Here is a 22,660-nt window from a genome sequence, read left to right as displayed (position 1 = left end):
GAGCACCGCTCCTAATGTCCAACAGTTATTGCCATTGCCTTCTAAGGTGCAGAGGAAGAGAGAGAGGTGTCTTGGGGTGTTTGCCTTGCCTTTTTATAGTGTTTTAGTCTCTCTTTGAAAAGCATTTCCAGCTGAGAACCAGGAGACAGGTAGTCTACTGGAGGAAGGATGTTCCCTGCTGGGCTTTTTCACCTGTGTGAGCTCTTTGTTTTCTTCTTTCCCCTTTTATTGGTTGATGACTCTGTTTACTGTGTTAATGCCAATTAAGACAAGCATACACTTTGTTCAAAACAGGTCTGTTTGACCTGTTTGGTGATATGTGAGTCTGCACATGTATTTTTAACATCATACAGAGGAAATTTATAACTTAACACATAAAGCTGCTATACACATTTTACCATATCACTGATCATCAAATTACGAGTTTTCTAATGAGACCTCACAAGGCATTCCTTGTACAAAGATTATTACAATAGTGTGTGAGATGTGAACACGGATATATTCCATCACAATGAATTTCTGTGGAGATGAGATCTAGAAGGAAGCAAACTAGACAGATATGTACAAACTGGACTAGCAATCTTCAGTCTAAACCACATTTAGCTGGAAGGCGCTACATGGGTAAGGTCTTAGTAAAAATATATGTTTTTAAATTTAAAAAATTGTAAATATTTGAGTGTTTAGAGTAAGTCACTTTTCCTGATTGTGCTGCATCCTGTGAAAATCACACTGTGGGATCTGTGGATCTGGATGCAGAAGAGAATAGGAAATAGGCACTTCTGGTGCAGAGTTTAACTCCAGGTCCATGATGACTGACTGGTCTGGTTCCTTCTCCTTAAGTTTGCAGGGGATCTGCAAGAAGAATCTGTGGACCTGGATACTTGGAGAAAGGAGAATTTAAAGTAAGAAACAACATATATGATTTCTGATTACTTGTTAATGTGTTTGTATAACAACATTTATGTGCCTAATGTACAATATAGACCAAACAAATAAAAGTGCAAGCAGCCTACCCCAAGGAGCTTACAAAATAAGATCACAGTCCTGAAAACACATATGCATATACTTAACTTTATGCATATGAATAGTTCCATTGGTTTTACTCACCTGCATAAAATTAAGAATTAGCATAAGCCTCTGCACGGATCAAGGCCTAAATTTGAAAACATAAAGGAAATACATAGATTAACATTAGGTTAAAATTGTTAACGCCATTTCACTCTGGGTAAAAACTTGACTGACTGGTTGTACTGCCCTTCCCCATAAGGCATTGTCTAGTTAATGCACAGAAATACTGTGTGATTTTTTTTTTTTTTCCTATGTGGGTATAACTCTATACTACACAAAAACCTTAGAATTTTTGTTAAAGAATGGCACGCTTTTCTGGGCTCTCTAAGTTGTAAAAGTCACAAAATAGTTCATTGTCTCAAAATACTGGAACATTATTATTAGAAAATTTACATTAACAACATAATACTGTATTTCTTTGTGGGCAAGGGACTTTCCATTTTAAAGGGGAATTCAGACAAAAATATTTCTGAAAGAGTTACATTGTTTGTAATGTTACAGAAGAAGGCAATATTTGTCTTTGCTTAGTTTCTTGGCTCCTAGTTTCACTTTTGATTGGTATGATGTCCTTATTATATATGTTTTATCCTTACTTATTTTATTATTACAGCATTCTTGAGCTCTGACCCTAATTCCACCACCTATGATTTATAGTAATATATTCTAACATTTTGATAAAAGAGAGCATAGAACTTCACTGGAAGATGAGACCAGATCTTCTGAAAATGAAAGAGGTTGCACTTATTTACCTTGATAGGAGTGGTGGCCTTCAGAAATTTGTGGATGATTGCAAGCGATATAATGGTACTGTTTGTTCAGTAAACCTTCTATTAATATTGACAGACCAAACAAAGTTGGTTTAAAGAAAAATAACCTTATTTCTATATTTTGTGCTCTAAGACACTTGCTTATTGACTCTCTGCTCTGACAGACTCAAAGCAAAGTTATGCTGTCTATCGATTCATTATTTCGGTAAATCCTTCTGATATTGCTGAGTTGGATGCAGCTCTTGGAAATCAGATTCTGCACAAACCCATGAAAGCTGCACAGATTTTTCAGTCGGTAAGTGAACTTGTATGTTTACAGAGGCAGAAATGTATTCAACATTTTAAACCAAATTTTTCTTTGCAAAATCATTTTATTTTTGAATTACAGGTCTGTTTCATAGCTATTAAAACACTGTCATTAATTGAACAATTACAGACAGAGGCCCAAGTGAGTTTAAACTTTTTACCAGTTTAGATAAAAATAAAATAATTTTCAAGCAATATTAAGTTGTATTTAGAGATCTTTTCGGTGTTAATTTTTCAGTTTTAATTTTCACTTTCATTCAACAGTCCTATCAATCTAAACAAAAAATAGTTGGAACTTCTTACCCATGCATACTCTGAGTATGACAAGGTGGATATATGTGACTATGAGCTATTTTCACCTTATTTGGCACGTCCCTGGAATATGTTTTTGTAACTGTGCACCACATTGGGTTTTGTACATGAGTATTTGTCATTTATACTAAACATTTCAAATAAAAAAGATTTTTGTTTTAACGCAACCCTTTTTCTTTCATGAGATTAATATAGTGTTGAAACCAACACATTTGCCTCCGCTGCCAAGTTATGTTCTCAGCCTTTGTGAGTTTCCACTTGATTACATGTCTCAGAGATTTTATATGTCAGAAGGAATAGTGATTGCAATGGGAACTGTAACGAAATACACACAAGGAGCAAGATTCCTTTGTTCTGAGGAAACCTGTCCATTTTCTGAAGGTAAGAAAAAAAAAATGTAAAATGAGAAAAGTTCTAAACTCAAAAGGTTCTCTGATTGATTAGCCCATTAACTCAAACACATTATTTACATTAAAATCTAAGACAAATTTGGCATTTTCCTGTATAGATTTTATGTAATTTACACAAAGGAACTGCATATCTAGGATGCATTTTGATGTAGCGGGAGCATCGCAACTTTCTGATTTATTCTGGTCAGCGGCCAGATTTACATTACAAAGGGTTTGCCTATATACCAGCAAACTCCCCGCCCTGTCCCCTAAGCAGAGACAGCTTATACTGGCAAGTTCTTTTGCCAATGTAGCTTATTACAGTTCCCTGAACAAAATAAGCTATACTGATTAAAGGATTTTTTGCTGGTAAACTGTATGTACACTAGGGCTGTTTGCCTGTATAAAATGTTGTAAAGACTCATACCTTAACCAATGTTCTTATACCAGCAAAAGTTTCTAGTGAAGACCTGGCCAGTGTCAGACTCCTGCCTATACAGCAGGACTAGATGAGGACTGATTCCTTCACAGCAGTCTAGGATTTATTAACTTCTTTGATTTCTATGACACTACTTTCCCCTGCGTAAAATTACTCTGATGCTTAAGCTTTTGCAGGATAAACCCCTAAAATTGTTTTTTACAATCATAGGGACTGTGAAGTTGTAAAAGAGAAGCTAATTCCCAATGTCAGAATACTCATTTTAGAACGCATTGTAATTATGTTTTTAATCAAAAGACCTATATTAAACATAGAGACCTCATGTAGTTTTGAATGGAGCACATAGGGACATATCATCTCTCTGACTGCTTCTCACAAAACCAGGCTAACATGATGAGGTTAAGAATCTGTAATACGCAGTTCTGCCATCCAGTGGTAAAACTATAATCCAGGGGTGGCCAAACTGTGGCTCGCAAGCCACATGCAGTTCTTTTACCGTTAAAGTGTGGCTTGCAAACCCCATTCTCCACCTACCAGACTGGGAGGAGACTGCTCGGGACCTCTGCCTTGCAGTGGGGAGGTGGGGTAGGGGCTTCTGTACAGCAGGGAGGGGGGTCTCAGGGCATCAGCCCTGCAGGGCACACCTGCCGGGGCTCGGGGCTTCAACAGGAGTGGGGTTGAAGCTCTGAGCCCCAGCTCTCAAACTTCTGATGATTGTTGTATGTGGCTCGGAGGGACAGTACGCCATAATTATTGATTTTTATTTGGTGGCAGGGGGAGAGACTCCCAAGTCATGAGAGAAACATAGAACATGCAATAAAGCTGTTCATCTTAAGAACAAGAAAATATGACACTTGAGAACTCCTGATTCTCAATTTAATGCTTTACTCACTCTACCACTCTGATTGGGGAATTAAAATGAAAGCTGTGTGCCATTTTTAAAGAGCCAGGAAGTTTTCAGAGCTTATACTTGTTACCACATAGTAAACTGGAATAAGCTGCATTTAAAACCAATTATATATTTTAACAGGTTTCAGAGTAACAGCCATGTTAGTCTGTATGCGCAAAAAGAAAAGGAGTACTTGTGGCACCTTAGAGACTAACCAACTTATTTGAGCATGAGCTTTCGTGAGCTACAGCTCACGAAAGCTCATGCTCAAATAAGTTGGTTAGTCTCTAAGGTGCCACAAGTACTCCTTTTCTTTTTATATATTTTAAGTAACATAAAGTTCATTACAGATTATTATGACTAAATGTGAAGAAATATTTGGCTATATAGTCTATGTAATGCTTTCTATTAGGGTTTAATTATATAAGAGTGCATATACCTGGAGCTACAGAGTCTGCAACAGTGAGGAATGATTTTGTATGCAGTTTATGTGCTTCGCCACTGCGAGAAGACATGAAATTTAGAGTACTTGGTGGTAAGAATTATGTAGTTTTATTTTTAGTTCTAAATTATCTTTCTACTTTTGATACATTTTTATTTACTTAGCTTATTCTTTAAAGAGTAAAGTACCACTCTTAAGAAATATAACATTCTACACCTGTTTATTTTGTAAGATAAACAGCTAGTTGAAATGATAGATGCAAAAGCTCTGAGTGCTTTCCAAGGATATTCCAACAATAAACCACATTTCAGGATTCAGTCTTTTACAGTTTTCCTAAGAGGTGAGTAGGCTGTGTATTCATCTATCCAAATATAATGATAAAATTTAATGAGATCTATCTGCTTAAACAGAAATGTTTTAGAACTGAATCAGGTTTCAGAGTAGCAGCCGTGTTAGTCTGTATCCGCAAAAAGAAAAGGAGTACTTGTGGCACCTTAGAGACTAACAAATTTTATTTGAGCATAAGCTTTCGTGAGCTACATCCCCATCGGATGAAGTGAGCTGTAGCTCATGAAAGCTTATGCTCAAATAAAATTTGTTAGTCTCTAAGGTGCCACAAGTACTCCAACAAATTTTATTTGAGCATAAGCTTTCGTGAGCTACAGCTCACTTCATCCGATGGGGATGTAGCTCACAAAAGCTTATGCTCAAATAAAATTTGTTTGTCTCTAAGGTGCCACAAGTACTCCTTTTCTTTTTTAGAACTGAATGGTATTCTTGTAAAACGGCTTTTTAATGGGAAGAAATCCTTAGTTTCCTTATATATTCATTTCTCTGGACAAAATCGTGAAAATAATTATAGTTTATATTTAGTTGATTATGTCATTTTTATTTGAAAAGGAACCCCATGTTGTAAGCCAGGCAGTTAAAGACAACACATGTCAAAACATTGGTTCATTCATATTTATTTTGATATGTTATTTATAGGTCCCTACCTAATTCATGGCCAGGAAAAACGTATCATGGACCGTGAGACCTGGTCTTCCCCCATGAAATCTGGTCTTTTGTGTGCTCTTAGCCTATACTATACTGATTTTACAGGGTCGACAAGAGTTTCTCAAATTGGGGGTCCTGACTCAAAAGGGAGTTGCCGGAGGGCAGGGTGTCACAAGATTATTATAGGGGAGATAGTGGAATTGCCATCCTTCTGTGCTGCCTTCAGAGCTTGGCAGCCAGAGAGTGGCGGCTGTTGGCTGGGTGCCCAGCTCTGAAGGCAGTGCCCCACCAGCAGCAGCGCAGAAGTAAGGGTGGCAAATGCCATACCATACCATCCTTACTTCTGCGCTGCTGCTGGCGGCAGCTCTTCCTTCAGAGCTGGGCTCTCAGCCAGCAGCCGCCGCTCTCCATCTGCCCAGCTCTGAAGGTTGCACCACTGACTGCAGCAGCGCAGAAGTAAGGGTAGCAGTATTGCAACCCCCCCCACACACACACACACACAATAACTTGGCGACTCCCCACAACTCCTTTTTGGGTCAGAACCCCTACAATTACGACACCGTGAAATTTCATATTTAAATAGCTGAAATCATGACATTTTGCTATTTTAAAAATCCTAGGACTGTGAAATTGACCAAAATGGACTGCGAATTTGGTAGGGCCCTAGTTACTTAATTAAAATGTCTTGCCAGTTCAGCATTATCTCACTTTCTGTGTAACTTGTTTCTTCCTCCTTCCTCTGGTTATATTGTTTTTCAGTGACTTAACATTTTTTGTAACATCCTTCCTCAATCTAGCCATTTTCCTTATTTTTTCATGATCTCTGGCTTCTGAGGTTTCTAACTTCCATTGCAAACAATACAGTATTTGGAATGTGAAAATTCAACTACAGGCTCCAAAATATTTTTTGCAGTATTGTAACCCTTTTCCATTTTTAAAAAATCATTAGTTCTGCTTTGGTGCTTGCTATTTAACATGTTTATAAATTCATCTATTTCTTTATATTTATTGAAAAATGTGTGTTAATCCATTTACTCCAAAATAACAAGCAACACAACTAAGTAGTGATCCTGTATGTGTATTATCACAAAGTAAAGCCTTTGGGCTGAATCCTGTGAGGTAATGTGTGCCCTCAACTTCCATCAGCTTCAGTGGGCACTGACAGAACGTAGCATCTCACAGCTCAGGCCCATACTAGGTTGCATGTAACTTACATTACAAACCTTACCAAAGACAGTACAGGTTTTGAATGACATGAACAGAAATTTGAAGGTTTCCAAATATGTTTTTGCATTTTCTTTTAATCTATTTATTCTAGGTCCTTGCTTCTGAAGAAAAGTTCTGTATAAGCTTGAAAGCTTGTGTCTCTCATCAACATAAGTTGATCCAATAAAAGATATTATCTCACCAACCTTGTCTTTCTAATCTTCCTTTACTAAGGCATTTTGCCATCACATTTACTTGACAATAAGTGATCATGAGAACACTGCAAATCTCAGAGCAGAGATCTGAGAGTACGAACATTCTCCTTTGTGTTTCAGTTCAAAACTGCATTATCCATTTTCTCAATAAAAAATCATCCAATGGCTCGTCCCAACTACTTCTCTCACCTGGTGCCCTAAACTGTTATGAATTGTCTACCTGCATAGTTCTATTCCCATTCTTCAAGGCTGTATTGAATCAAACTGTTGTGTGTGCTGCTTCCTCTAAATTATATTTTCTAATCTGAACCACTGGTTTAACATATAAAAATGCCTTATGTTAAAATTTTGCATTTTCTAATAAATCCCTATATTTCCATGTATATTTATTTTTTCTAGATGAATTGTCGAACAAAATGAAAATAGGAAACAGGTATAGGTTTATAGGAATTCCGGCCTGCGTACAAAACTGCTCACAAGTTACAGTGTGTATAGAAGTCAACAGTATACAGCTCTGTAGTCCAGAAGGTAAGAAAGCTGTATAGTAAATTAAAATGACTAAAAATAGATATTTTTATTAGATCAAAGGGTTGACCGTTAGTGCAGTCTGCTAGTACATAGAGATCCAGGTTTGGAAACCACTTTGGTACTTTCCATCTAGTAATCCTGAGTATGGGCTTGTCCCAATTGTTTTTTTTGCCCAATATTGCTGTCACCCAATAAAAACACACAATACTATTGTCCACTTCTCTGTCTATTTAGGAAACTACAGAGCATTATTTATTGAGGTGCTTTTCCATTATCTTATTTCTAAGCTCTGCTTTTCATTAGAGGGTATTGTCTCAGTTCAGACCAACAGCAACTGGATTTCGCCTCAGGCTTCCAGTCTCCAGCTATGGCTTTTCTTGGTTGGAGACCTTTGTCTCACTCCCTTCTGATGGGTATTTCCAGGCCGCACAGTCCCCTGCCTTCACTGTGTTATTTCCATCAGAGACAGGCTGCCCAAGCACATCTGCTTGCTTTCTCTTCAGAGATGGTTAACAATGTGACTGCCCACCGTTGTAAGTTACCACACAGTTCTTTCTAAGTAAGTATTTAATTAAGATAGAAAGCATTACAGAGAAAACATATTAAAAACAATAAAAGAACCTATACGCATGCTAATAAGCTTACTAGAGATCACTTCATTCCTAACATGCTCTCGGGCAGAGGCAATCCTTCAATACCTCACCAAAGGCGTTTCCTTGTGATTTCAAGTTCATCACAGCTTTAGCTCAGAACAAGCACAGAGTCTTATGGGACCTCAGTAGGCCACATCCTTCCAATCCTCCCCTAAGGATTGGGGCCTGTCTGTTTGCTGGATCTGGAAGAAGGCACTGAGCCTGTTTAAAACCAGGCTATTTAACCAAAAATCTTTTCTTTTTCTGTTGGTCCCTGGAGAATCCAGTTTGAACTAGTAGATGAGGAACTTACGAGAGAGTAGCTTCACAAGGGCTAATAACTGAAGGAATTACATTACCTCTCCCGTCTCCTAAAGGAGTTACATATAACTCCACAATAACACATACAGAACTGCATTTTTAATACAATGGCCCCCAAAGGTATCAATCCTAACTCAGCAAGATTTAACTTCATTCCATAAAGTTTGTCCAGGATGATGCAAATATTGTCAGTCTGTCACCGGTATATTTAGATTGTATCTTAGATGGCCATATAATTTCAATTTATGTACTGGCTCTCTTACTCAATATGTATTAGTGGACACAGTGTCCTTTACCTGCTTAATAATAGTAAAACTAACATTTTAAGCTGTTCACAGTCTGAATATTTGTTATCCTAAAATAAATTCCAAATATACCTCGTTTAATGATTTTTTTTTCTGATAATAGGATCTACCTAATGCTGATTTGTTTTAATTATATGAATAGCTCTGTTAAAAAGTGTTTAAGATATCCTTTTTTTTATATTAGGTACTTCTTGTATCAGTGAGAATTTTAAGTATCTGCTCTCCTTGACTTCAAGTTCACGTTGGAGGTTTACAGCCATACTTGCCAACATCTTTGCTTCTCAAGTTGTCCCACCAGGCACTTACAATACTCTTAAACTGTCCATACTGTTGAGTCTAGTCCAGACGTGTGACAGAGACAGTGAGACAGGAGATTACCTGGATCTTTTGATTGTGACCAGTGACACTCTAATAGCAGATAGGTAAACTGACACCTGTATTTTTTTTTATAAGCACATTTGACTTTAAATAAAAGATTTGCCAAGTTTTTATATAGAGAGGCTTGATATTTTCTCAAAAGGAAAACAGAGTTCACACTTTAAATTGTATCCTGGGGTTTTACTCAGCAAAATAACTTTTTTTAATAAAGGATATAAATTTTTGATTTCTGAGCTCTCCTTTCCTTTGTCATCCGTGTGCCAGGTCTTCATTATTATACTGCTGAGAGGGAAGCAAACTACGTGATGGTCATGTGGGGCACGTGCGATCCAGTGGGATTAACTGACCTGCTGCTTATGTCCATGGTGAAATTTAAGGCTTTGCTTTTAACGAGTAAAGCATTTAATGATCAATCTTCTAATTAACTTGCCGAATTTCTAGCATCAGTCCTGTTTAGCAGAGGCCTAACTATAGTCCTTCTAAAGTTGCTATTCAAAGGACTACAATCTATGGCTACAGAAGCAAAGATTTGCCCCTCTCAAGCCTTAAGTCACTCTGATATAGCACTTTAGTCTTTTCTAAACTAGCTATTTTGTCAAAAATGTCACTGTTGTGACCTCCAGTTCAGCTCCATCAGTGATTAACAAGGTTCAAATGGCTGCTGGTATTTTTATCTCTGTGTTGTTTTGACTCTTGGTTGCCAGGTGTCTAGTTTTCGACCGAAATGGCCGGTCAAAAAGGGACCCTGGTGGCTCCAGTCAGCACCACTGACCCCGTCAGTGGCACAGTGGGGCTAAGGCAGGCTCCCTGCCTGCCCTGGCTCCGCACGGCTCCTGGAAGCGACTGGCATATCCCTGCAGCCCCTGGGAGCAGATGTGATCAGGGAAGTACCGCGTGCTGCCCCTGCCCCAAGCGCTGCCTCCGCAGCTCTCATTGGCTAGGAGCTGCGGAGGTAGTGCCTTCAGGTGTGGGCAGTGTGCACCATGCAGAACTGGCTGGCCATGCCACCTAGGGCCTGGACATGGCGGCCACTCCCAGGAGCTGTGCAGAGCCGGGGCAGTCAGGGAGCCTGCCTTAGCACTGCTGTGCCACTGGCCGGGAGCTGCCTGAGGTAAGCGCTGTCTAGCTGGAGCTCACGCCCCGTACCCCCTGCCCCAAGTAAGAACCCCCCTCCTGTACCTAACTTCTTCCCCGACCCTGCAGCCCCACCCTCTGCCCCAGGTCAGAATCCCCTCCTGCACCCAAACTCACTCCCAGAGCCCGCACCCAACCCTCGGCCCCAGCCCTGAGCCCCCTCCTGCACTCCAAACCCCTCATTCCCAGCCCCACCTCAGAGCCCGCACCCCCAGTGGGAGCCAGCACCCCAGCCCTGAGCCCGCTCCTGCACTCTGAACCCCTCAGCTCCAGCCTAGAACTCCCTCCTGCACCTCAAACTCCTCATCCTGAGCCCATACCCCCAGCCAGAGCCCTTACCCCCTCCTGTATCCCAACACCCTACCCCAGCCCAGTTAAAGTGAGTGAGGGTGGGAGAGAGTGAGCGATGGAGGGAAAGGGGATGGAGTGAGTGGGGGGGGGACAGGGCGTCAGAGAAGGGGCAGGGGTGTTCAGTTTTGTGCAATTAGAAAGTTGGCAACCCTAGTTTTGACCTGAGTGGGTATAGTTGACAGTGGTAAAAACACTGATGGCTGTGCACCCACACCAGTGCACCCACTCTTGCTAATGATGGTGGAGCTGACCTGATGATAGCAATTACGGGAAATCTTTGATTAAAAAAAAGTTTAAATAGTCACCCCCTCAGACAGCCACTATTGGACTCAAATTACCTTAGTAATCATTCATAATATGAATACAACTTTTCTACTGTGCATGTTTGACACAATTTTAAATCTCTGTTTCCCCTCCCGCCACACAAACATGACATCATTATGCTTCCTCAAAAAGGCCTACAAACATGGCAAGTGTGAACTTTTGTTTTCAGCCATTTGAGTTTCAACTGCAACAAAGGTCAGGAAAATATTCAGGCAATGGGAGAAATGCTTTCCTCACTATCCCATCCTTTCACAAATGATTAATTGAACATGTTTAGATCAATTTTTAAAAAAAATTACCTTTGTTTGAAGCCAAGCATGAAAAGATTAAAACAAAATTTTTTTCAGAAGTTATGAGTAACTGAAAAAGAGGTGAGAATAGAAACACCTGCTTAACAATATGTTGCACCCTATGAATGCTTAGTTATTGTTATCTATAGGGTCTCAGAAGTACACATAGCACTTTACAGTCTCCCCCTGAGGCCTTCACTATTCACAGTAACCCACAAAATTATATATTGTATATTATATTATATATTGTAGCACTGTATGTAAGGGAGCAGTATGACTGCTCAGAGCTCCAGTACGAAACTGTAGAAAAACCTGAGTGTCTCTGGATTAAGTTTAGAAGTGTGTGCAACAAGAGTGATGTAGTGGTGGGAGTCTGCTATAGACCACCGGACCAGGGGGATGAGGTAGATGAGGCTTTCTTCCGGCAGCTCACGGAAGCTACTAGATCGCATGCCCTGATTCTCATGGGTGACTTTAATTTTCCTGATATCTGCTGGGAGAGCAATACTGCGGTGCATAGACAATCCAGGAAGTTTTTGGAAAGCGTAGGGGACAATTTCCTGGCGCAAGTGCTAGAGGAGCCAACTAGGGGGGGCGCTTTTCTTGACCTGCTGCTCACAAACCGGGTAGAATTAGTGGGGGAAGCAAAAGTGGATGGGAATCTGGGAGGCAGTGACCATGAGTTGGTTGAGTTCAGGATCCTGACGCAGGGAAGAAAGGTAAGCAGCAGGATACGGACCCTGGACTTCAGGAAAGCAGACTTCGACTCCCTCAGGGAACGGATGGCCAGGATCCCCTGGGGGACTAACTTGAAGGGGAAAGGAGTCCAGGAGAGCTGGCTGTATTTCAAGGAAACCCTGTTGAGGTTACAGGGACAAACCATCCCAATGAGTCAAAAGAATAGTAAATATGGCAGGCGACCAGCTTGGCTTAATGGTGAAATCCTAGCGGATCTTAAACATAAAAAAGAAGCTTACAAGAAGTGGAAGGTTGGACATATGACCAGGGAAGAGTATAAAAATATTGCTCGGGCATGTAGGAATGAAATCAGGAGGGCCAAATCGCACCTGGAGCTGCAGCTAGCGAGAGATGTCAAGAGTAACAAGAAGGGTTTTTTCAGGTATGTTGGCAACAAGAAGAAAGCCAAGGAAAGTGTGGGCCCCTTACTGAATGAGGGAGGCAACCTAGTGACAGAGGATGTGGAAAAAGCTAATGTACTCAATGCTTTTTTTGCCTCTGTTTTCACTGACAAGGTCAGCTCCCAGACTGCTGCGCTGGGCATCACAAAATGGGGAAGAGATGGCCAGCCCTCTGTGGAGATAGAGGTGGTTAGGGACTATTTAGAAAAGCTGGACGTGCACAAGTCCATGGGGCCGGACGAGTTGCATCTGAGAGTGCTGAAGGAATTGGCAGCTGTGATTGCAGAGCCATTGGCCATTATCTTTGAAAACTCGTGGCGAACCGGGGAAGTCCCGGATGACTGGAAAAAGGCTAATGTAGTGCCAATCTTTAAAAAAGGGAAGAAGGAGGATCCTGGGAACTACAGGCCAGTCAGCCTCACCTCAGTCCCTGGAAAAATCATGGAGCAGGTCCTCAAAGAATCAATCCTGATGCACTTGCATGAGAGGAAAGTGATCAGGAACAGCCAGCATGGATTCACCAAGGGAAGGTCATGCCTGACTAATCTAATCGCCTTTTATGATGAGATTACTGGTTCTGTGGATGAAGGGAAAGCAGTGGATGTATTGGTTCTTGACTTTAGCAAAGCTTTTGACACGGTCTCCCACAGTATTCTTGTCAGCAAGTTAAGGAAGTATGGGCTGGATGAATGCACTATAAGGTGGGTAGAAAGCTGGCTAGATTGTCGGGCTCAACGGGTAGTGATCAATGGCTCCATGTCTAGTTGGCAGCCGGTATCAAGTGGAGTGCCCCAAGGGTCGGTCCTGGGGCCGGTTTTGTTCAATATCTTCATAAATGATCTGGAGGATGGTGTGGATTGCACTCTCAGCAAATCTGCGGATGATACTAAACTAGGAGGAGTGGTAGATACGCTGGAGGGGAGGGATAGGATACAGAAGGACCTAGACAAATTGGAGGATTGGGCCAAAAGAAATCTGATGAGGTTCAATAAGGATAAGTGCAGGGTCCTGCACTTAGGATGGAAGAATCCAATGCACCGCTACAGACTAGGGACCGAATGGCCAGGCAGCAGTTCTGCGGAAAAGGACCTAGGGGTGACAGTGGACGAGAAGCTGGATATGAGTCAGCAGTGTGCCCTTGTTGCCAAGAAGGCCAATGGCATTTTGGGATGTATAAGTAGGGGCATAGCGAGCAGATCGAGGGACGTGATCGTTCCCCTCTATTCGACATTGGTGAGGCCTCATCTGGAGTACTGTGTCCAGTTTTGGGCCCCACACTACAAGAAGGATGTGGATAAATTGGAGAGAGTCCAGCGAAGGGCAACAAAAATTATTAGGGGTCTAGAACACATGACTTATGAGGAGAGGCTGAGGGAGCTGGGATTGTTTAGTCTGCAGAAGAGAAGAATGAGGGGGGATTTGATAGCTGCTTTCAACTACCTGAAAGGGGGTTCCAAAGAGGATGGCTCTAGACTGTTCTCAATGGTAGCAGATGACAGAACGAGGAGTAATGGTCTCAAGTTGCAGTGGGGGAGGTTTAGATTTGATATTAGGAAAAACTTTTTCACTAAGAGGGTGGTGAAACACTGGAATGCGTTACCTAGGGAGGTGGTAGAATCTCCTTCCTTAGAGGTTTTTAAGGTCAGGCTTGACAAAGCCCTGGCTGGGATGATTTAACTGGGAATTGGTCCTGCTTCGAGCAGGGGGTTGGACTAGATGACCTTCAGGGGTCCCTTCCAACCCTGATATTCTATGATTCTATGATTCTATATAGGATAACAAAGTACCTTACAAATCTCATCTCAGATACTTATATAGCCTCTTTTACTGTAATATCTAAGCATTGCCCAATATTTAAATGCCTTTAATTCTCACAACACTCCTGAGAGGTAGGGAAGTACTATTATCCCCATTTTGCAGTTGGAGAATTGAGGCACAGAGAGACTAAGAACTAGATTGCTAAAGGTATTTAGGTGCCTAAATACCTTTAAAAATCAGGGTGTTAAGTGACTTGTCCAAAGTCACACAGGAAATTTTTGGCAGAGCAGGAATTTGAACCTGGGTCTCCAACCAATACTCTAACTGTACCCATGCCTCAGAGTCTTTGGGTCCACTTCTATGTAGATTTACAGCCCTTTCCCCAGTCACCATACATGAGGCAAAATGGTCAGGACTACGGTAGTAGAGGCTTGATCCTGCACTCTTTAAAGTCGGTAAAACTTCTATTGCCTTCAATGGGACAGAATCAGACACTAGCAATGTGGGAAGACAATTCAATCCCTCCTCTGACCCAACTCAGAATTTTGCCTTGTATGCTAGACCAATTTAAGAATATTAAATTAGAATACAGATGGAAGTTATGCTTCTTCATGTAGTTAGTGCTACTCGAAGGAAACTATTAAAGATAAAGAGGAGCAACTATTTCAACTAGTGCCCCTTTTGTGGTTACGTAAAGGAAATCCTGGGTTTTACCTTAATATTCAGAAATACTTTATACTCTTATAAAATTACTTATTTTTTTCTTTCTAAATGCTCTACCTTATTCAAATCAAGTGCCTATGTGTGTACTTTTAATACCAATTTTATAAATACCATTAGTTTGTGTAAAGGGAAAATAATTTAACTAAATTTTTTGCAGGTGTTGCAAATTGCTGACAATTATTTTTTCCCTAGGCTCTTGAATTACAGTGTCTGTCTTGTAGCCCGTGGCATACGGCACCCAGCATCTAATGACGTTTTTCCTACTGTGTCCAAAGATAAGCATGGAACTGGAACTGCTAGCATTCAGGCTTGCAGTGCTCTGCTGGCCAAAGGTGGTATCTGCTTCATAGGAGATTTGTTGTCACATAAAAAGGATAAACTTGAACTTCTGCAGTCAGGTAACCAGTACAACGCCATTCTGCATATACTGAGCAATCAGAAGAGGGAAGAAATCAGTGCTAGAGGAGAGACAAGTAGAGCCAGGGCTAGACACTGGGGACCACCAGGCCGCGTCAAAGTTAGTTTCTTCAATTTGTTCAGGGGCCTTTAAATCCTAACTGCAACTCTACTCTCATGCACTCTTGACAGGGATGTTATTATTTCTCCCTAACTGCTGAGAAAATCACCTTCTCTATCATCAGAAAAATCTCATATATGCCATAGATAGGGGGAAAAGTGAGTGGATATTAACAGTACTGGGGAAGATTAATGAGATTTTTACATGAGTGGATCTTAAAGGAAGGCATGATAGGATCACAGACTTACTAGGGCAGAAGAGCTACCTACTACATTAACTATTTTTAAATTATAGAAAACTAGCTTATGCAGGATACAAGTCCTGGCACTGGAGAGCCCTCAAATTATATTTAGGAGTTGATGCAAACTAAGCACATTTTCGCATGGCGTGGTAAGTTTTAGAGAGAAAGCCTGTTCTTGAAGATGGAGCACTCCTTTGTCTGTATCACAGCTATAGTAATTTGAACAAAGCAAAACAACATAACCCTCTGTTTTGTTTAACTTACATACAGACCAAGGGTGGTATCTTAGTGCTAGTTAGTTTACCAAGAGAGTGTGTTACACTGCCTTGTATACAGCTAGCTAACTGAATTAGTTTGATGTAAGTAAAAAAAATTAGGAGTACTTGTGGCACCTTAGAGACTAAAATCTATTTGGGTATAAGCTTGCGTGGGCTAAAACCCACTTCATCAGATGCATGGAGTGGAAAATACAGTAGGAAGATATATATACACAGAACATGAAAAAATGGGTGTTGCTATACCAACTGTAACAAGACCAATTAATTAAGGTAGGCTATTATCAGCAGGAGAAAAAAACCTTTTGTAGTGATAATCAGGATGGCCCATTTCAATTGACAAGGAGGTGTGAGTAACGGTAAGGAGGAAAAAAATGAGCATGCGGAAATAGCTTTTACTTTGTGTAATGACCCATCCTTTCTGCAAAGTGGACTAGATGGCATGTTCTTGTCATAGGGATATGAAAATCTTTAGCTGGAGAGTACAGTGGTTCTTGCACGCATGAGTATTTTCTCCACCCCCCTGCACTAAATGCATTAGGATTACTTTTACAATTTTCTATCAGTTACTTTGAAGAGATCCTGACTTTTCCATAAAAACTAAGTACAATATGTATTTGGAATTATTCTCAGATCCTATAACCGGGATTAGAGATTTAATGTTACATTACAGTAGTTTAATTTAAGTAAATAACATGTTTGTTTGACCTGATAGTGCTGGAGAGCAGAACCACTACAGTATTTATTCCTGGAAAGAAGTATGGAGAAGATGTTGACCAGCAAGTTATTCTTCCAATTCAGACCAGTTTCTGGACTTTTGTAAATGAGGATTCGTCTTCCAAAAAATATGTACAAAAGGATAACACTCTAATTGGCAAGCTGGTAAAACATATACTTTGTTATGGCAAAGTTGTGTAACGAGTCTGGAGATGTTAGCAATACTACATGTAAAACAATGGAAACAAACATAAATAGGTGACATCTCCGCAGAAGCCACAGTGAAGTCACTTTAAAGCCCATATCCTCTAAAATAGGCCAGCTTTTCTAAACATGAAGCCTTTATTTATACAAGGGTTTATCCTGCTCCTACAGCCTTTGAATAAACAGGATTGTAGAGTGCGTCCATGTGTGACATTGGACTACCCTATTCCCCCCCACATAGTAATTTCACTCAAAATACCTTTGCACTTGCACACCTATCACGGAGGGGAAGAGCCTGCCATGTTCTCTACAGTATACTCAGAAGTAAATTGATTTTTTTATGTTGATTGAAAAATAAGCAGTTGAGCTTTTCAGTCATATTGCTTTGGGTTTTATTCTGTTTAGGACTTGAGATCGGTATCAGCTAACCTTATGGATGCTTTTGGGCTGTTGATACACTGCAATGAATTATCTTGCCAACTAACTCTTCCTCTTTTGGATCACATTGTGAAAAAAGCCATTGATCCAGAAGAAGTACCTTATATGATCTCCCAGCAGTTCAGAACACAAGATTATGAAGAGGTAACTAGCTCTAGTTCAGAACAAAATTGTATTTGATAATTTAGCACTATTACTTGGCATGATGTGGTTTTCCTGAGATGATTTGTATACTTCCAGCCCTGCAGATATTCACTTATTATTCCGTGCCCCCTTGTGCTCTCACTGAAGTCAACATGAGTTTTGCCATTTTCATGGATAAAATCAATTTCCCATCTATAAATTAGCGGTATTTTCTGAACATTTATCTAGTGGGGTAGCACCCTCTTTGTATCTGTTCTGCAAAGTACCACCTCAGGACTAAATATGTTGTTGTAAGTAGTATTAAATCATGTTATTTCCAGAAGAACCGCTTTCTGAGGGCACAGGGATGTGTGCGCACCTCTTCCAGGAAGGAAAATGCAGGTATATATTATCAGAGTATAAGCAAAACAGTAATGACTATTTAATATTTTTTAAAAAAGGCTGACTTATTAATATTCACAGCAGCCTAATTGTGCAGGATGGACACTATAGTTACTGAATTGAACATGGTCCAACTCTATAGTGACCTGATGCACATTTGATACTAACAGAATATTCATGTTCCTGCACCACTCAAGGCACTTCAAAACGTAAAACTTTAATTGCAATTAATCTGATTTCACCCTAAATCACAGTAAGAAAATGTCTATTAGCAGGAAAAATACACTTTTTGAAAGATGCTAATGTATATGTGACAAACAACTTCATTGTATCTTCTATGTACCAGGTTGCTTTTTGGGGTTTCTACACTAATTTTTAAACACTACTGACATATCACAGGCTACCACCGGCATCAGGAGCTACACAGCTCCTTTGTTGTTCAGTCAGAGATTCTCATGGTAGCAGTACAAGTTCCAGCAATAGCAGATGCTCAGTAAATCAGTTGAACTGACCATTGTCTGGCTGAGAGCTAGTACTTTAAAATTTAAACTAGAGGTGATCTGACTGTCCAGTGTGATGAAATCAGCAACAGGTATCCCAAGAGAGCGGCCAACAATATGGGGAACTATTTTTAAATCAAATTTTGGTTAACTATTTGCATTCAGGAGGATAGAAATTGGGTTTTAAAAGTTTAACCCTGAAACGTCATCCAAATTCAGACCTGGTGCAAGCAAGTTCATTTCCAGTGACCTCATCTCCTGCTACCACGACTGAATTTGGCCCAGTTTCATAATTATAGGCTAATGAACAAAACATGCACAACTAATGTCCTAAATTACATGTACAGATTAAAAATAGGGATAGTACGCAAATCTGAACAAAACTTACGTTCAGAGTTGAAACCCTTCTCATACTAAAAATTAATCTGTTTTGTACACATTTGAAGCCATTTATATACTCTCCTTTTAAAGAGCCAAACTATTAAACTCCATTTGGTCTCTTGGTTTTTTGAAACAATAGTGTTGATAAATGTAATTTTAAAAAAAGTAGATCTCCAGTATGCAGTGTGAACAAGATTGGAACCTTTCTATTAGTATAGTGCATGTTTATTTCAAATGAATATTTCAGTACACTAGAGAATATTTATTTAAAATGATTGAGGGAGTTTCTAGCATATTTGTTTAAATTTAATAGATTTGTGAACAAATTACTTGTTTCTATACCTGAGACAGCCATATTGCTGTGTAAATGGTCATAATCCTTTTTAAATATTGCGTTAATATGGAAAATATTGTCTAGATATATTAATACTATGCAACTGATATGAATATCAAAATGAGCTTCGGTTGTAAGTTTTCAACAGTATTCCTTAAATATTTAAAATTTATGCTGTTTTTAGCTTATTGCATTTGCTAAGAATTTGCAAGTAGAACTCAGTTCAGAAGCAGAAAGACTCATTCATGGCTACTACCTAGCAAGTCGCAGAATCAGAACAGATTCTATTCATGGATCAAAACTATCAACGTCTGCACTGAAAATCCTGTACGTTTTAATTTTCCTAATTAAATTGCTTAACTTCTTCATGCCTACTTGGGAGATCTTTGGATACAAAGGCCTTCAAGTTTTCTGTCTAGGCCTGTATAGTAGTTTATACAGAATTTATAATTGTAGGATGTTCAGATTTCCTGAATTTCTCAGAATAGCTCCAGAAATGTCTGTTTGAATAAATTTATTTGCTCATTTGCCAGGCGTGAAAAATAATGGCTATTTAAAAGCCAAACCTCACAGTTAGAGTAACTAGTTCTGACACAAATCTACAAAAATAAAGAAATTGAGTTGATTGTTGCAATATCCTGAATTCAATACCTTAGTGCTTGAGCAATGCAATAATTATGGTCCCCTACTAGTTTCATACAACATGCATTCCCAGAATATTATGGGACAAGTGATGCACAAAATAGTTCTGTACATATTTGGCTGTGATGGAACAATCAATATGTAACTTTGCCCACTTGAAATCATTTGAATACCCCCCACAGTATTTAAGCGTGTAAAACTTGGCTATGGTATGGAAAATAAACTACAGGAGTACTATTGATTGCCCCTATAGTTAGCTTTTTATGTAGTCATTGCAGTGTACACCAATATATTTTGTGTAATATACTGTTTGAGACACTGGCATTTTTGTCTTTTAGGGTTTCATTGTCTGAAGCACACACTAAACTGAGTTTAAGGAGGAAAGTACTTGAGGAAGATGTGTTGATTGCTGTCTTGTTATTTGAATCATCTGTCACTTTAAAACACGGTAAAAATAACTAAGTGTTAACTGACTGGATGTTTGTTAGTTAGTATTAGGTTTAAATGTGTAGGTTTTTTTTATATTTGGTCACTTAATATTAAATTTAAACACAATTAAACTAGATCAAAGATCTAATCAAGTTTGAATTAAGGCATCTCAAATTTGGATAGGAATACCTGTGTTTTTTTAGTTAAAGCACTGTTTCCATGCTAAGAGTAAAGTAGCAAAGTTGACTTGATAGGAACAGAATGCTAAAGCAAAACACCACTCTGAGAAGCAAGAATTATTTTGGCTGTACCCGGCTTCTCAGACAACATTTACAGCTTTCCTCCTACTCATTCCCTAATTAGAAGGGTGGATCTACCAAAGACACTCTAGATACCTCATATTAATGGTGTCAGGAGCTTAATATTGATGAATTGAAATTTATGACATAGCATTACATTTCAAAGGCAATAAGCACCAGCCATTTTAGACTTAAAATCAATTTTTCTTCTCCATAGCAAGAGATTTTTTTTCAAGTTATAACAGTAGAGGATGATAGTCCCAAGGTTTCTTTTACAAAAAAGATCTGATATATTGTAATGTTAGGAAATTCCCAGGTGAGAAGGAATTTTTCCTGTCATGAGTCCTGATCCTGCAATGAGCTCCCTGTGGCTGTAGAAGAATCATTAAAGGATCCGAGTGTCAGAACCTCCATGTGCATGAGCTTAATGGAGTATCTTACCTGCCTCTTGGAATTTCAAGGCAGATTGCTATTGAGTTGAACTAAATTCAAACCAGAAGAAGTGTAAAGCTCATATCTGATACCAAAACCACAGGAGCATTTTTTAAAGAGACAGAAAATTAGAGAACAAGGTAGAAATATTATTTTATAACATGTGGTTGGTGTTCTTTCCATAAGTGATCCTTTCAAATGTCACTAAGATGAAGCAGAACCATTGGGCAAGAGGATTTTCCAGGAGTGTATGGAATCTATTAACATAACATTTTAAATTCAATTATTCTTTGTGTAGGTGCCTCTGTATTTTGTGTAGCTCCAAATGCAGTGTTTCCATTTGACCTCATTGATGAAAACTCTCTGCAGCAAAGAGATGTTTATCTGATGCAGTGCCATCAGCAACTGTTACAATTTATTGCCACATATGGCCCTGGAACACATGTTACTACTAGTGAAGAATAAAGAACCCATTCTGAAAGCAGAGCTTGTTCCTACTTCAAAGTTTTTTGATTTTTTTAGAAAATGTAAACAAATTTAAAGTTTTACAGTGATGCTACTGCAAAATGTATGTGAAAATTGATGTTTTATGAAATTGCTACTCCTATGGATAAAAGTTTGTAACCAATTCAAAATTAAACAATATTACACGTTAAGTTTCTCAGACTGAACATACCACTAGACTGCTGGCTTCTCAAAGCTGTGACATCTAAAGATAAGATGACCCAGAGAAGAAAAGCAAAGCACCATACTCGTGCTGCTTGCTGCTGGAAATACTAAGTAGGTGACAATGCTCATGACCCCACAAATATTAAAATGTACCAAGTGAATGGTAGTGAGAAACTTATATTAGGAATAAGAGGAAAACAAAAGTTTAAATAAAAATGGTTTTAAAAAAAAAAATGAACCGCTGCTGTCAAATGACTTATAATCTAAAAAGTAGTTTGTAGAACACTTTATTCAGAATCTAGTGATTAAATTTTGTCTGCATTCTGTGGGCTTTTTTGCTGCTGCAGTTCTTTCAACTACACATCAAAAGTGCTTCATAAAAACTGTGTGTATGTACATACTAAATGTTTTTAAACAACTATCTTTTTATTCAGACATGTTTAGAGGTATGATAGCTATTTTATTATTTGTATTCCAGTAGCACTTAGAGGCCTTGAAGTGAAATGAGGGCCCCATTGTTTGTTTAGCACCTAATAGGAGACAGTCCCGGCACTGAAGAGCTCATACTCTAGTCTAAACAGAAGAGACAAAGGATAGGAGGGGAAACGGAGGTGCAAAGTAACTTGCCTACTAGTCATGACCTGTATGACAGAACCCAGGTCTCCTGACTCCCTGTCCAGTACCCTCAGCCACTAGACAGTGCTGCCTCTAGTAATTAGAATGACAAGTTATTAGTCTGAGGGTATGTCTACACTACGAAATCAGGTTGAATTTATAGAAGTCGTTTTTTTAGAAATCTGTTTTATATATTCGAGTGTGTGTGTCCCCACAGAAAATGCTCTAAGTGCATTAAGTGCAGTAACTCAGCAGAGTGCTTCTACAGTACCGAGGCTAGCGTCGACTTCCGGAGTGTTGCACTGTGGGTGGCTATCCCACAGTTCCTGCAGTCTCTGTTGCCCATTGGAATTCTGGGTTGAGATCCCAATGCCTGATGGGGCTAAAACATTGTTGCGGGTGGTTCTGGGGACATATCCTCAGGCCCCCGTTCCCTCCCTCCCTCCGTGAAAGCAAGGGCAGACAATCGTTTTGCGCCTTTTTTCCTGAGTTACCTGTGCAGACGCCATACCACGGCAAGCATGGAGCCC

At 39.5% G+C, this 22,660-nt stretch overlaps 1 protein-coding gene across 1 annotated transcript; it reads left to right on the top strand.

Moving 5' to 3' along the window:
* The first annotated feature begins 266 nt into the window (after positions 1–266).
* MCMDC2 (minichromosome maintenance domain containing 2) lies at positions 267–21,708 on the top strand. The gene is made up of 15 exons (XM_077810179.1): positions 267–902; positions 1,679–1,872; positions 2,000–2,130; positions 2,224–2,283; positions 2,639–2,834; positions 4,583–4,705; positions 4,845–4,952; positions 7,429–7,557; positions 9,000–9,237; positions 15,105–15,310; positions 16,661–16,827; positions 17,272–17,448; positions 19,229–19,371; positions 20,025–20,134; positions 21,145–21,708. Exons 2-15 carry the CDS (start codon positions 1,773–1,775, stop codon positions 21,309–21,311), a joined length of 2,055 nt encoding a protein of 684 aa, XP_077666305.1. The 5' UTR covers positions 267–902; positions 1,679–1,772; the 3' UTR covers positions 21,312–21,708.
* The last annotated feature ends 952 nt before the right edge of the window (positions 21,709–22,660 follow it).

Source organism: Eretmochelys imbricata, chromosome 2 (genome assembly GCF_965152235.1).
Source record: "Eretmochelys imbricata isolate rEreImb1 chromosome 2, rEreImb1.hap1, whole genome shotgun sequence".
NCBI classification, from domain to species: domain Eukaryota; kingdom Metazoa; phylum Chordata; order Testudines; family Cheloniidae; genus Eretmochelys; species Eretmochelys imbricata.
Note: the sequence above shows the minus strand (reverse complement) of the source record. Positions and strands in the feature narration are given on the sequence as shown.

What these genes read in the sequence shown, in the direction of transcription:
- MCMDC2 (XM_077810179.1), top strand. Translation starts at nt 1,773, where the DNA reads ATGAGACCAGATCTTCTGAAAATGAAAGAGGTTGCACTTATTTACCTT. An exon ending in AATTACAGACAGAGGCCCAA is followed by an intron (nt 2,284 to 2,638) that starts GTGAGTTTAAAC and finishes TTCTTTCATGAG; the next exon opens with ATTAATATAGTGTTGAAACC. An exon ending in GAACACAAGATTATGAAGAG is followed by an intron (nt 17,449 to 19,228) that starts GTAACTAGCTCT and finishes TGCTGTTTTTAG; the next exon opens with CTTATTGCATTTGCTAAGAA.